Source organism: Malania oleifera, chromosome 1 (assembly GCF_029873635.1).
Source record: "Malania oleifera isolate guangnan ecotype guangnan chromosome 1, ASM2987363v1, whole genome shotgun sequence".
Lineage (NCBI taxonomy): Eukaryota > Viridiplantae > Streptophyta > Magnoliopsida > Santalales > Ximeniaceae > Malania > Malania oleifera.
Window position 1 is genome coordinate 154,224,768 of NC_080417.1, and position 14,266 is coordinate 154,239,033.

Here is a 14,266-nt window from a genome sequence, read left to right on the forward strand (position 1 = left end):
ATCTTTTTCAAAAGATAAATTGAATCGAAAAGATACCTTAAAACTATTAGCAACTTTTGTATGTGGGTGATGCATGGGAGGAGTGGGAGGAGCGCTTTAATGATGCTGATGACTATAGGGTCAAAATTGAGCCATCCCCCACAGCCCCAACTTTTTCTGAAAACCCCAAAGCTATAGCTTTTCCAATCGAGTAAGGTTTTTCACTTTATAATATGGCCAATATATTCCATTATGTTGACAATTCAATTGAAAATAAGTTCAAGAAATTGCATCAGCAAATCAGAATTTTTTTTTTCTTTTTTGTTTCATGAGAAATTAGATTTAATTAACTAATATGGATTCCTACCCCCCAAAATAATAGGGAGCAGAAAAAAATTTTAAACTACATATAAATATTTGTTCATCAATAAAAGAGGGGAAAAAAAAGAAGAAGAAGAAGAAGAAGTTAAATGAGTACCAAACTCTTTTTAAATCACGATGTTGCCATCAATAATTGACAATTTTGTACTCTATAAATGCCTATTTTCATAATTTAATGTAGGGGTTAGTAGACCCTTTAATTATTTTTTCATTTTTTTGGTTTGATGAAAAAGAAGGGGTTTGTCAGATGAAGCAGATGATGTACAAGTCAAGTGATTGAGGTGGCAAAATCTGGTTAGGTAGCTCAGGCCAGTCATAAAAGATGGTACGAGAGATTTGTTCATGAAATTAAAAACGATGTGATAATATTTTTTATCTGCTTTAATTTGTCAAACATCGCGGGGATAGCTCAGTTGGGAGAGCGTCAGACTGAAGATCTGAAGGTCGCGTGTTCGATCCACGCTCACCGCACTGTGTTATCTCTTTCGTACTATATTATTTTTATTATTACCACTTTCTTATAAACAAAAATCTCTTGAACAGTGTCAACGCGAAAATGGAAGCTTTAGCCTTTCTTTGTGATCTACACAGAACATGTAAAATGTAGAGGTCTTTAAGTTTGTTTTCCCCTGTCAGCGTTTTATATAATCCTGAGTTCTGTAATTATATTTTGAATACTGTTTTTATACTGCTTCATCTGATGAATTTTGGGTGTTCAGAGATAAAATAAAACATTTCCTTGTTCACAACTAATCCATTTGAGTTCAGATTAAGCAATTCTTTATGCCACCAGTCCTCAGAACTGCTACTTTGCATTTGCAGTATGTCAACCCCGAAGGTTGAACAAAGGATAACAAACAAATTTGTAGAATGTTCCAAAGAACAAAATCAAACGTCTGAACATCATTGGCTATAAATATAAGAACCCTAAATTCAACAACAACAACATCATCATCATCATCTCTAAACTGTTTGAAAAACTCTACATCTTCCCCCAAGTAAATAAAACAAAATAAAATATGGAAAGGGCAATTTGGGTTCCCAGACCCATTAAAAGAAATCAAATTCCAGATAATTATCAGAACTTTTCTGATCAGGGATGACGGTGGCAGTGGCTTTTTCACTGGTTGATGTTACCGGAGCAGGAACCCTTTCGATCTCGACTGGCTTCGGGATCTCGGGTGGGCTTGCACAACGAATCAAAGCCCAATTCACACCTTCAAAAAAGGGATGTTGTTTAATCTCAGTTGCTCCCCGTTTATATGCTAATCGATGCTGTGGCTCTTTCACAAGCAACCCCCTTATCAGATCCCTTGCTGAAAAACTGACAATTGGTGAATCTGGGAATCGGAGTGGCTGACCAACAACGTTGAATAGGGTAGCCCGATTGCCCGATCCCTTGAAGGGAGTCTTTCCAAACAACAGTTCATAAAGAAAGATCCCAAAAGTCCACCAATCCACAGCACTTCCATGCCCTTCGCCTTTGATAATCTCAGGTGCCAAGTACTCGTGTGTCCCAACGAACGACATTGAGCGGGCCCCAGTCGGCTCTGCAATAAGCTCAGGCAAGGGGCTAACTTGGTTTCCAATTTCATTCTTAGGTTTTCTTTCTTTCTTGGATTTACTTGAAAAGATGCGAGGGGAGAAACACGACGTAGGAACCACACATGATGGCTGGATACAAGAGGGCTCAATGCAAGCAGGTTGGACACAATAAACGGCATTCTTTCTTAAGGGTTCTGTCTCGAGGGATGAAGACTTCACAAGAGTTGGGCTCACGGTGCAACGGAGGGAGAGATCGAAGTCTGAGAGCATTATATGTCCATCATCCCTGACGAGGACGTTTTCTGGCTTCAAGTCACGGTAGACAATCCCAAGCATGTGGAGGTATTCCAAAGCAAGGAGGACCTCTGCTACATAGAACCTGTTTGTTGAAAATAAAATAAAATAAAATAAACCACAATCAAACTTCTACTTGAAGCAGAAGCTAAGAAGTTGCAAACTTGCAATGTACAATCACGATAAAATTACTATTTTAAGGTTACCAGGTTGAACAAAGTTGCAAGTCAATAACAGAAGCTGAATTCCATACATGATGCATTTTCAAAAATATAAAATTACTTGCAATAACCCTGTCAAATATTCCTACTGTTTCCCTTGCTTTTTCATTCACCTCTCTCTATTCTGAAGAATCCAAATTCATCTGACTTCTCTCAATTCCCAATACCAAATTCAGAAGTCAAAAACAAATTCCAGAAATTCAACTCTCACAGGAGTCAAAATGGTGGGTGGGTCAAACAATTTCATCAGGAAAGATTCCTACAGTTGTTAATTCAGTGAGGAGATGAAAAATCCCTTTACAGCATGTTTGGTACGTAGGAGATGACAAACCATTCCACAAACCCAACATAATGTCATTGTTTCTATGCTACATACCTAAATCACAAACCAGGCATCTCCCAGACATCCTATACTCCTTCAAGCAAGATCAACCATTAGATGGTTCTTGTAAATTTGGATTTCATTATTCAATAAACTTCAATAATAGTTTCAGTTTACTTTTTGTTTTTGTTTTTTATTGGTTTAGGGGCCATTAGGAAGCCAAGTGAGCCTGAACATGGAACCTCCATATTTAAGGTTTGAACATGGTTTTGTTTGTAGTGTAACCTACATGGAACATGGAGCCTCCATATTTAACGTCCCATGGTCAAACCGTGCGGTTGCCACCTAGGAGTTGCAACACTGGTGTTTGTCATTCAAAAAAAGCTCAATTAGGTTTCTCATGGTTAAACAAGCATCTTGATTTATCATTTTCACAGGCAAATCATGACTGCAGTATTTAAGCTTCTATTAATATGATTAACATGTAGTGAATTTAAATTTTTAACAATCTTGCTTTCCCCCCCAACATACATCTGTGCATAGCAAAAAAAGGATTCATCAGTCCAACTCAGAATAGGGAGTCCATCCTAGTTAAAATGAATCGTGCTAGTGGTGTGAATCTGGCAAATGGGTGCATTGTGCATAAAATCCTCTTGCATTATTCTGCACATGCACATGGAATCTCCTCTTTCCCCCAAAATAAGGGGACAGAATGAGCCAAGGGAGGGGGAGGGGATTTGAGTGCAATTCTATCCTACCAAACAGCAATGGTTCAAAAGACAAACAATTTATCCATATTCATTTGAATGTCACCCATACATGCCTCATAATAATACTCAAATATAGAAGTAAACCAGATTTGCATTGTTAATTTAAGCTAAACCAGGTTAACTTTGACAAAGCCAAGGCACCTTTTGTTGGAAGACCTAAACTCAATGATAGGTCTCTCCCTCTATTTACAATGTATGTAAGCACAATAGGAATGACCATAATATGCTTACTAACTCACACTTATTACTAACAAAATTCTGACACATAATAATAATGCTAAAAGATTAAATAACCATTAACCCTCCCCCTCAAGCTGAAGCACATAAATCATAATGAGCTTCTATACAAGTTTCTCTCGAATAAAGTGACAATCAACTTCAATGTGCTTTGTCCACTCATGGAAGACAGGGTTGGAGGCAATATGAATAACAGCTTGATTATCACACATCAACTACATAGGCTGAGAATGTCGAAAACCTAGTTCTTTCAACATGTTCTTCAGCCAAACAAGTTCACATGTAGTGTGCGCCATAGCCCTATACTCTGACTTAGCACCCGACCGGGCAACCTGTTTCTTACTTTTCCAAGACATCAAATTACCGACGACAAAGATACGATATCTAGTTGTGGATCTTTGATTGGATGGTGATCCGGCCCAATTCGCATCTGCATATCCCTAAATACGAGTGTGACCGCAATCTTGATAAGAGACTACATCCTAGTGACTTGTTCTCGGGGAATCAAGAAACTGATTCACAACATTTGTTGCGAAGGATATATCTAGTTGAATGACTATGAGATAATTCAAATTTCCAACAAGTCTAACGGCAACAAATCACCTATATCTAACATTAGCTTACTGTTGGGATCCATGGGCGTATCAATAGGTTTGGATCCCAACAGCCCAGTCTCATTTAAAATATCAAGAACATACTTTCTCTATGACAAGATAGTTCCCATACAAGATCTCGATACTTCTATACCCAAGAAGTACTTCAATGATCCCAAGTCTTTGCTCTAAAACTTACTTTGTAGAAAAAACTTTAGGAATTGGGTGCCACAATCATGATCACAATGATCACAATGTCATCCACATGTACAATAAGCAAAATACTGCCCGATGGAGTATGACGATAAAATACAAAGTAATCTACTGTGCACCGATGAAGACCAAACTCAAGTACTACAACACAGCCAAGCGATGCTCTTGGAGATTGTTTTAATCCATACAATGACTTCTTGAGCCAACATACTAAGCCTTACTCCCCCCTAAGCAACAAACCCAGGGGTTGCTCCATAGATACCTCCTCATGAAGATCACCATGTAGGAAAACATTCTTCACATCTAACTAATGTAGAGGTCAATGACAAGTGGTGGCTAAAGAAATGAACAAACATACTAAGGAAAGTTCAGCAACCAGGGAGAATGTGTTTGAATAATCCAAACCATACACCTAAGTATACCTCTTAGCAACAAGGCGGGCCTTCAGACGAGCCACAGAATCATCAGGCTTGACTTTCACATTGTACACCCAGCAATAACCAACCACAGACTTATCAGAAGGAAGAGGTACCAAATCCTAAGTATCATTATTACGTAGTGCACTCATCTCTTCAACCATTGCCATCCTCCACCGAGAATGGGATAGGGCTTCAAAAACAGATCTTGGAAGAGAAACAGAAGACATGGTACTAACTAAACAGTAATAAAAGGGTGACAAGAAATCATAAAAAACAAAATTAAAGATTAGATGTTGAATACAAGTGCATTAACCTTTTCAAACAGCTATTAGAGGATAAACATCATGAGAAATAAGATCATCCGACAAGGGAATGGGATAGGGCTTCAAAAATAGATCTTGGAAGAGAAATAGAAGACAGAGTACTAACTAAACAGTAATAAAAGGGTGACAAGAAATCATAAAAAACAAAATTAAAGATAGGATGTTGAATACAAGTACATTTACCTTTTCAAACAGCTATTAAAGGATAAACATCATGAGAAATAAGATCATCCAACAAGGGAACTAGAGGCACAGTAGTAGAAGCTGAAGGAGGCATTTCCCCCTAGAATCGCCGTCTGTATACCTACAAATTGGGATGATTCAAGTGACGAGAAGGGCTCTAACTGGATGAAGATGTAGGAGGATTGGACACAAATACTAGGCTTGGATCTGAAAGGCAAGGCAAAGGAAGGGACTCATCAAGGTCAACAGAACTCAAGGAATTATAGTAGTATGGTATAGACTCAAAAAACGTGACATCAGTAGAGACAAAGAATCAATGTCAAAGTAGGACTATAACATCGATATTCTTTTTTAGTACAAGAATAGCCTAGAAAAATACATTTGATTGCATAAGGATCCAACTTATCCATTCCTAGATATAACTGATGGGCAAAGGACACAACCAAATATACGAGAAGGAAAGGAGAACAAAGGAGCCTTAGTAAAGATAACTAAATATGGAATTTTATCACCAAGGACAAAGGATGGCATTTTATAGATGAGGGAGCATGCTGTGAGCATAGCATCACTCCAAAAGACTTTGGGGACATTCAGTTGATATAATAGGGTACGAGTGACTTCAATAATATGTTTGTTTTTCCACTCTGCAACTCCATTTTGTTGTGGAGCATGGGCACAAGAGGACTAATGGATCATACCAGAGTTAGTCATATAAGTATTGAATTGAGTACTGAAGTACTCCTTAGCATTATCACTATGAAGTATCTTGGCTGGCATGTCAAATTGAGTATTTATTTGGGAACAAAAAGCACAAAAGATATCAAACAACTCCGAACGATCTTTCGTTAAATATAACCAAGTCATCCTAGAGTAGTTATCAACAAATGTTAGTACAAAACCCCAACTCTGACGTCACACGACTAGGACCCCAAATGTCAAAATGGACAAGCATGAAAGGACTAAACACTCGTTTGTTGACCCGGGAAGCAAAGGGAACACAATTATGCTGGCCCAATTAATAGGACTCACTCTAGATTAGACACAAAACTCAATGTAGGAACTACCTATTTCAAATTATCCAAGGATAGATGACTAAGATGGCAATGGATTTGAAGTGGTGTAGCTGTGACTCTGTAGGAAATAGGAGGAGAAGACGCAAGTAGTAACTTCCACAAGCCTCATGTCTTGTGCCAATTGTCTTTCCCGTCTTTAGATCCTGAATAACCACAGAATCGGGAAGGAATGTGATAGAACAATTTAGTGACTTTGAAAGCTCACTAACTGACAAAAGACTGAAAGGAGATTTAGGAATGTATAAAGCAGAAGAAAGAGAGATAGGAGGACTTACTGTTCCTATCCCCTTAATAGCAATAGTGGACTCATCGCCAAGGGTAATTGGAGGGAGATTTTTAGGATATTGGAGAATAGAAAAAAAAGTTGGTTGCACTGTTATATGGTCAGTAGCAGCATAATCAATAATCCAAGGACTAGTAGGAAGGATACTAGATGACATGTAGACTGTAGGATTACCTTTCTGGGCAAAAGAAGAAATGTGATAGGATGCTTGTTAAGACAATTGATACTATAGAAACCTGGAATACTCCTCCTCTGATATAGTCACAGCACATGATTCACTCAAACAAGTGACTAATGAAGGAATCATACTTTTGGGATTTGCAAACGCCATCTCAACATTCACAAACTCAGACCAATGATCATAAGATTAATTACTTAAACATTTGGAACAACCACAAACAAGGTGACCCACCATGAACAAGCCACAGATAAATCAGTACAAGGCTGCCATAGCACCAAGAAACTCACATGCAGCCCCAAGAAAGCAACACTCAACACTGGAACAATTGGAGAGGTGAACCATCGAAACTACCATGAACAAATCACCAACAACCTCAAATGCAGCCCCAAGAAAGCAACACTGCCACAGCCTCACCAAAAAAAAAAAAAAACCAGCTTATGAGCACTTCCACTGCCCCACAATTAATGACTGTCTAACACCAAACAACAACTAATGAATTACCATGAGTGCATTGTCACAATAAAGATTGGATCTTGGAGCAAAAACACATGCCCAACAGCTTGATATTTTGATATTTGGAAGGAATTAGAATAGTGAATTTAAATAAAAAAAAACACACACACACACACACAGCAAATCCCACTGTTTCAGACCCAATAAACTCGTTAACAATTGATAAACAGCTTCACAAAGCATCAAACAATCATTCCTTGGTTGCCACACTCACAAACGAGGTGAAAAATTCACCGACAGATATAGCACTGCCACAGCCTCACAACTGACCATATGATTGCTACCACGACTCCAAAAAGCTCACAAAGAAGCCATCACAAGCATTAACAAAAGGCCGCAAGTGCATAGTCGAAAAAGGTTGAATTTTTTAGCAAAAAACTGACCTAACAGCTTGATAATATAGTCTCTAGAGAAGGAATCAGAGCATGGCAGAGGAGGGAAATATAAATAAATAAATAAATAAATAAAAAACAAGGTGGCTGGAAATTCACTCACACGCCGGAACATGGGGTCAGCCCCACTGGCATTTGGCCGGCATGTGGGGGCACATGGGGGCTCCTCCGATGATGAGGCTTTGTAGGGTGAATCGTCCCGAGGGGGGGGGGGGGTCTGTTTATGGGTGTATGGGTGAATCTAGGAAGGACAGCCATTGGAATGGTGTTTTCTGGTGACGGTCGAGAAGTGTAGGGTTTAGTTTGGATCACGATCTGATACCATGTTGAGTAATTGGGTAAAATGGAAGACCTAAACTCAATGATAGGTCTCTCCCCCTATTTACAATATATGTAAGTACAATAGGAATGACCATAACAGCCTTAAAACTCACACTCATTACTAACAAAACTAACATACAATAATAATAATGCTAAAAGACTAAATAACCATTAACAAAAAATAGGCAAACATAAGGGCTCGTGGAAAATTCTAATATCAAGTGTACATTTTTCCCCATATTTCAGCCTCTTCTTATTCGAATTAGCACTAAAGATTCCCAGATAATCCTTGCCAATGAAGTTAAGTCCCAACAAGAAATGGATTTTATACCAAGAAAACGCCAGCAACAATCTGTTAAGTCAAAATATAAAAAATTAATTTGTACACTAAGTATTACAAAATAAATACCTAGTGCCCTAATTTTGAAAGCAGCTTCAGGCTACAAACAAAACCTAGAAAGACAAAGTAGTTTTTAAACTCCATTAAAGGAATTAGTATAAAAGATTGGATTTTACATAAGCACAATGAACATGAAAAGAAGAAAGATTTATAAGTGTAATGCAGTTAGCACTTCCATAAAACTGTGTTTGGCAATACGAAAAAGCATACATCAATAAAAAAAAATTCAATCAGGCTTACAATGCCATTTTTCTTGCAACACGACCTAATTCTTATACTGTCCAATATGAAGGAAAATGGATTTCTCTAATTTTTAAGAATGGTATTTTCAAGAAACTAAGCTCAGTGTCATCTGACATCTTACCAAATAGCAAAAAAAATATATAATAGAAGAATTAAAATGATGCTGACACATCTCATTCAATAAAAGGGTTTTAAAAAGCGAAGGTGCAAAGCAAAGTGTTTTAACCCTTACAAGGCAAGGCATAAGCCTTAAAGCATTGAGTAATCTTTCTGAGAATTTCATTTTTAGATAAAAATATGTAAATAAATTACATATATTTTTAAAAAAAATTAAGAAATTTGCAAACAAAATGTAAATATATGTATATATAATTTGTAAACTACTTGTTGACCATTCAAAAATTCCCAGGTTGAATTCATTATGTATATCATGGCAAAAGAGCTATAACATTACAAAGTAGAAATTATTCTCATTTTTTTTAGGGAGAAGTTGAGGTTCAAGAGTTTTCGAAATTAACTCATACTATGACATTCCTTTCGTATAAACATGTATTTAAAATTTCCTAGTCAAATATAACTTCATAATCACACACCCAAAATGCATAAGCCTCAACTAAAAGGTGCAAAAGGCATGCCTTCTGTATATATATGTTAAGCCTCAACATGTAATGGTTGGCCTTTTTGGAATTTGGTATTCTAAATTGAGCCTCAAGGCATTTTAGGCATGCATCGCCTTCGAGGCGAGCTTTGATTGACCTTTTTAAAGCATCATTCAATAACTTTAATCGTCTTGATTTAGTTTTGAATTCAAACAAAAACAGAATCCAAAAATTTATTGTCTTTATCATTATTGATGGACTCCAATATAATCCTTTCAAAAATGACGAAAAAGTACAAATAATGAAAAACACACATAAAATCCAAATGGGAAATTTAATACAAATAATGTCAAACATAAGGCTGTTAGAGGTGCTATAATGTATTTGTGTTTCAAAAAGAAGTACACAATTTTAATAGGAGAAATAAGACCAGAATTACCTTCGGGGTCTTGAATTTTCGGGCAAATTTCACTTCAACAATTAACAGTATTCAAATTTTCAATCCGGGATTCAAACACTGAATCAAATTCCCATCAAGGAACATCATCAATGCCATTAGTGTTTGGGCTGACAGAATTATTCTGCTTCACCATCCATCTCCTCCTCCTAGTTTTCCAACAAAACAAGAGCACTTGGCAAAGAAAATTCTTATTAGAGATCAAAATCACCTGATCTGAAGAAGGATTCAGATTTCAGACCACTGTCATAGTTTCCATTACCTCTGTCATCATCATTTCCCAGTAGCACCTTTTTATCTGTATACTCCTCTCTGTCTTCTTCTTCCTCATCTCCTTCTCAACCACTAGTACTGCCATCATTGTCTTCCTTAACACTAATAGTATTTTCCACCATAAGAATGCATTTCTCTGTGCAACATTACTACTGTCATCATCATTTGCCAGCAGCGCCATTTTCATCTTTTTACTCCTTTTCTCTTTCCTCATCTACCTCTCAACTCTCCTGCCCTACAGTGACTGCTAGTACTGCCATCCTCCACAACTGCAAGTCCTAAAATGAAATTTTTATTTTCTTTTAAAGGGAGAAAAATAGCCCCACTTCTCTCTCTCTCTCTCTCCAAACATAATGCAGCTCTGAACCACCGAACAATTCATTGACAGTTGATCAAATTCAAGGCAACACCACCAATAATAGTATTTTACTTCACAACAGCAAGTCTAAAATGAAAATCTCATTTTTTTAAAGGGAAAAATAACCCCATAGCTCTCTCTCTCTCTCTCTCTCTCCAACCACAACGCAGCTCTGAACCACCAAAAAATTGCCAATTGATCAAATTCATGGAAACACCACCACTAATGTGCCAGTCCTAACTGAGCCAACTCACCACACAGCCCAACACAACCCCCATTCCAACTGATGACCACATCAATAGCAAAGCTTTCACTCACTACTTTTCAATCTCAATTAATGAAAATAATTAACTGGGGTTAAGACTTAGATCATGATAGCAAGTGCAGCACTCCTATAAGTACTATGGAGCTGGATTTGAAGCTGGTCTCCCTGGTGATGGAGGGCTAAGATCTTTGGTTTCATGGGATCTGTAGAGCTATCTATAGAGCTCTATAGATTTTTCCCCTCCCCCACCTTCCTCCTTCCATCCAATACTAGTCTCCTCTTTGTTTCTTCTCCACATCAATGCCTCTACGATGTTGCATTGTTTGACTTATATTCCACATGCCCCTGTATACACCCCCAGAATAAAAGCTGAAAGAGCATCACTAGATCTGTGGTTTTTCCATGCATTCTGTAGTAAGAATGGGTCTCTTTAGTTTATATTCACATTGGCCACTTCAACAATGACTATGGAATCACATTGGTATTTCGAACATATATTTGTAGTAACAACACACTAGAAATGTTATTCCCTGTTAGAAAATCCTAGAATTCAATAAGATGAATAATTCCCTTTGGCATGTCAGCAGAGGCGCAAGGTGACAAATAAGTCAGCTGGCATTACCGTAAGAGAAGGAGAAAGATTTAAATGTGTATCTTTCTTTGCATGTTTCACTTGTAAATAGAACATGAATTTGCCAACTTAAGAAGTTAGGAGTGTGTAACTATTAACTAAATTCTTGTGTCCAATCATCGCAACTTGCATGCTAATCCAGGCATACAATGGTATAACAATTTTAAAGAGTTAACAGGCTTCAGGGAAAAAAATATTAGACTATGCAAAATTTATGAGCAGAGATGAGTTTCATACTTTACAGCTTGTTCTGAAAAATGCTTCCCTGGTTGCCTCTGCCGAAGTGTGTGCAAGTCGCCTCCTGGGCAGAACTCCATGACCAAACATGAAAATTTGTCAGTCTCAAAATGAGTATACAAGGTTGGAAGGAAAGGATGGTCCAAAGATTGTAGTATCTCTCTCTCTGTTTGAGCACGAAGCAGCTTCTTCCGGCTGGCTAGGGATGCTTTGTCCATGACCTTCATTGCAAAGTAAGATTTTGTACCACTCAACTCCGAAAGATAAACGCTTCCAATATCCCCGCAACCCAACCTTTTCAGAAGTCTAAAATGGCTCAAACCCAAAACACCATCTTTGGTTCGTACAGCTTGGATAGCTTCCCACCTTGAGTCATTTGCTTTGTGAGGTTTGCTGATACTGCTGCTTAAGCTGCTACAAGTACTTTCATCACTGATGTCACTGCTCGTGCTACCCCTACACATACTGCTCTTTCCACTCTCAACAAAATCAGCTCGCTCACTGATTTTGGCACTTCCACTTGTCTTGCCAAGGCTGCTTGTCCCATCACTAACTTTAGCAGATGCCGAACTGATTCCAAGCTCAGAAGCTTTCTTTTCTTGATCACGTCCAGCCTCACTCATTCCAGAACCAGCATTTGTTGGTACATGCTTCAAATCACCCAAGGACAAGCCTGAATCTAACTTATCAGCTAAAGAATAGGCAGAACCCTTATGAAAAGAATTGGTCGATTTTTTTCCCTCTGCGTTTTCTACAGTAACCTGCTTCGATGCAACTTGCTGCACACTCTTAGGTAACTTTTTGGGAGCTACTGACTCCGATTTGATTGTTTTCGAAATTTGCAAAGGCGAGGGCCTCCGTGAATTACCTTCTAATGTGTGATTACCACCCGTTATTCTCTGCTTTTCTGGGGAAAGTCTGGTACCAGGTTTTGAAGCCATTGAAGAGAAATCGTTTGATAGATCAGATTGAGCAAACCCATTAGTTAGCCCCCAGCTTTAATGCATACCTCCCTCCACTGACAGTCCCAAATCTTTTCAATACCAACTCCATCAATAATGAGGTCACGTCTAACAATTGATCGAACCAGAAAATTACGAATACCCAAATTGCAACTGAGGTCAACGCGTAAGATCTCAAAAAAAGATGGCACAATTTCAGGAAGCCTCTCTTGCCTACCTACAAAATAGTCCATACAGATAAAGCAACGAGATTAGAAGCAAAACAAGGGGGCAAAATCCAAAAAGCACTAGATCTACATAAACTGGGCACTAGATCATAAAACCAGATCAACACAGCATCAGTTAAGAATCAATCGGATCTAAAATACCCGATTACTTAAATAAATTTAGAGAAAAATGCCGTCCAATAAGTGGTTAAAAGGATCAAATCACAATACTTAACAAACAAGATTAAAATGTACAACCCAATATTGATAGAAACAACATCTTTGGAGTAATAATCGGGGCGTTAAACACAGAATTGCATCCAGATACTACCAAATGACATGCTCAGAAAAAGAAAAAAAAAATCAATAGACCCACCCATGAAAAAAATCCTCCGAGTACAGGAATCAAAGTCACTTACCTAAAAAATGCTCCTTTTTCCAGGGAACAAAAATATACTTTCCAGAGAAACGCCCTGGAACAAATAACAATGGAAAGCGAGCGAGAACAATTCAATTCTCACAAAAAAAATGTTTGTTTCTCCATAGCTTTCAGCTCACACCAAACACCAACTTGCAAAAGATAAGAAGATAAGCAATCGGGAGGAAAGGGGGAGGAAAAAAAAGAAGAAGAAGTGGATCAAAAGAGTATAGATCTCAAAAACAGAGACCCACCACCACTCTGGATGAAAGGATCCAAAACCCACAAAGACCCAGAAGCTAAAACACAAAGTAGAGGGGCGTAGAGAAGGAAACCCACCAAGGAAATCACAAGACAGGTCGAAAATGAAGAGAAAAGGAAGCCCAAAAGAGTACCTGGGGCTTCAAAGTTCAGAGCTTTAGGGTTTCGCTTTAGCAGTGGGAGATATCAGAAAAGCACCCACCACTGTAGAGAGAGATAAAGAAGAGAGAGCTAGCTCCTAACTACACAATGTGTGGAGAGAGAGGCGAAAGAAAAAGAAAAGCTTTGAGAGAGAGAGAGAAACCAGAGGGTCAAAGCTCGCAAAGCCCTTTTTTTTTTCCTGGGTTCAATAATGTATTTTGTCCCAAAGCAAAGCGTCTGAATCAACATATGGGCCTCCTAGGCTCCAAGCTGTCTCTCATGCTTGGACCTTTGAGTTTACCAATTAGGCCTTCACAGTCTTTGGAATGACCACTCATGTCCCTTCCCCTACTCACTCATTTCTTATGCTCCACACACCACCCTGCTTGCCCATTTTGGTTGGGTTGGTTCATCAATTTGTGGGCAAATTTCCCATGATATTAGCTTGCTTGTTGTTGATCCAACATTGATCCCATCCGACGGATGGAATCATGTCATCAACATGTCAAGAGAGGTGGGCCATTGATTCATGCCCATTGAGTTCAAATTGGTAGTTTTTGAAATTTCATTGA

The 14,266-nt window shown here is 38.2% G+C and overlaps 1 protein-coding gene and 1 non-coding gene across 4 annotated transcripts; one reads left to right on the forward strand and one right to left on the reverse strand.

The window, feature by feature from the left end:
• Positions 1-758: 758 nt before the first annotated feature.
• TRNAF-GAA (transfer RNA phenylalanine (anticodon GAA)) lies at positions 759-831 on the forward strand. Its single transcript has one exon. It is a non-coding gene; the product is annotated as a tRNA-Phe (tRNA).
• A 309-nt stretch (positions 832-1,140) lies between these two features.
• On the reverse strand, positions 1,141-14,008 carry LOC131167645 (serine/threonine-protein kinase D6PK). 3 transcript variants are annotated; one of them, XM_058126464.1, is made up of 3 exons: positions 13,294-14,008; positions 11,707-12,881; positions 1,141-2,284 (listed from the first exon to the last, which is right to left on the reverse strand). In XM_058126464.1, the coding sequence occupies exons 2-3, from the start codon at positions 12,645-12,647 to the stop codon at positions 1,411-1,413; spliced, it is 1,815 nt and encodes a 604-aa protein (XP_057982447.1). In that variant the 5' UTR covers positions 12,648-12,881; positions 13,294-14,008; the 3' UTR covers positions 1,141-1,410. The 3 variants fall into 3 exon arrangements, with proteins under 3 accessions (XP_057982447.1, XP_057982430.1, XP_057982438.1); XM_058126447.1 differs by having other exon boundaries at positions 11,707-12,885; XM_058126455.1 differs by having other exon boundaries at positions 11,707-12,885; positions 13,688-13,926.
• Between the last annotated feature and the right edge of the window lie 258 nt (positions 14,009-14,266).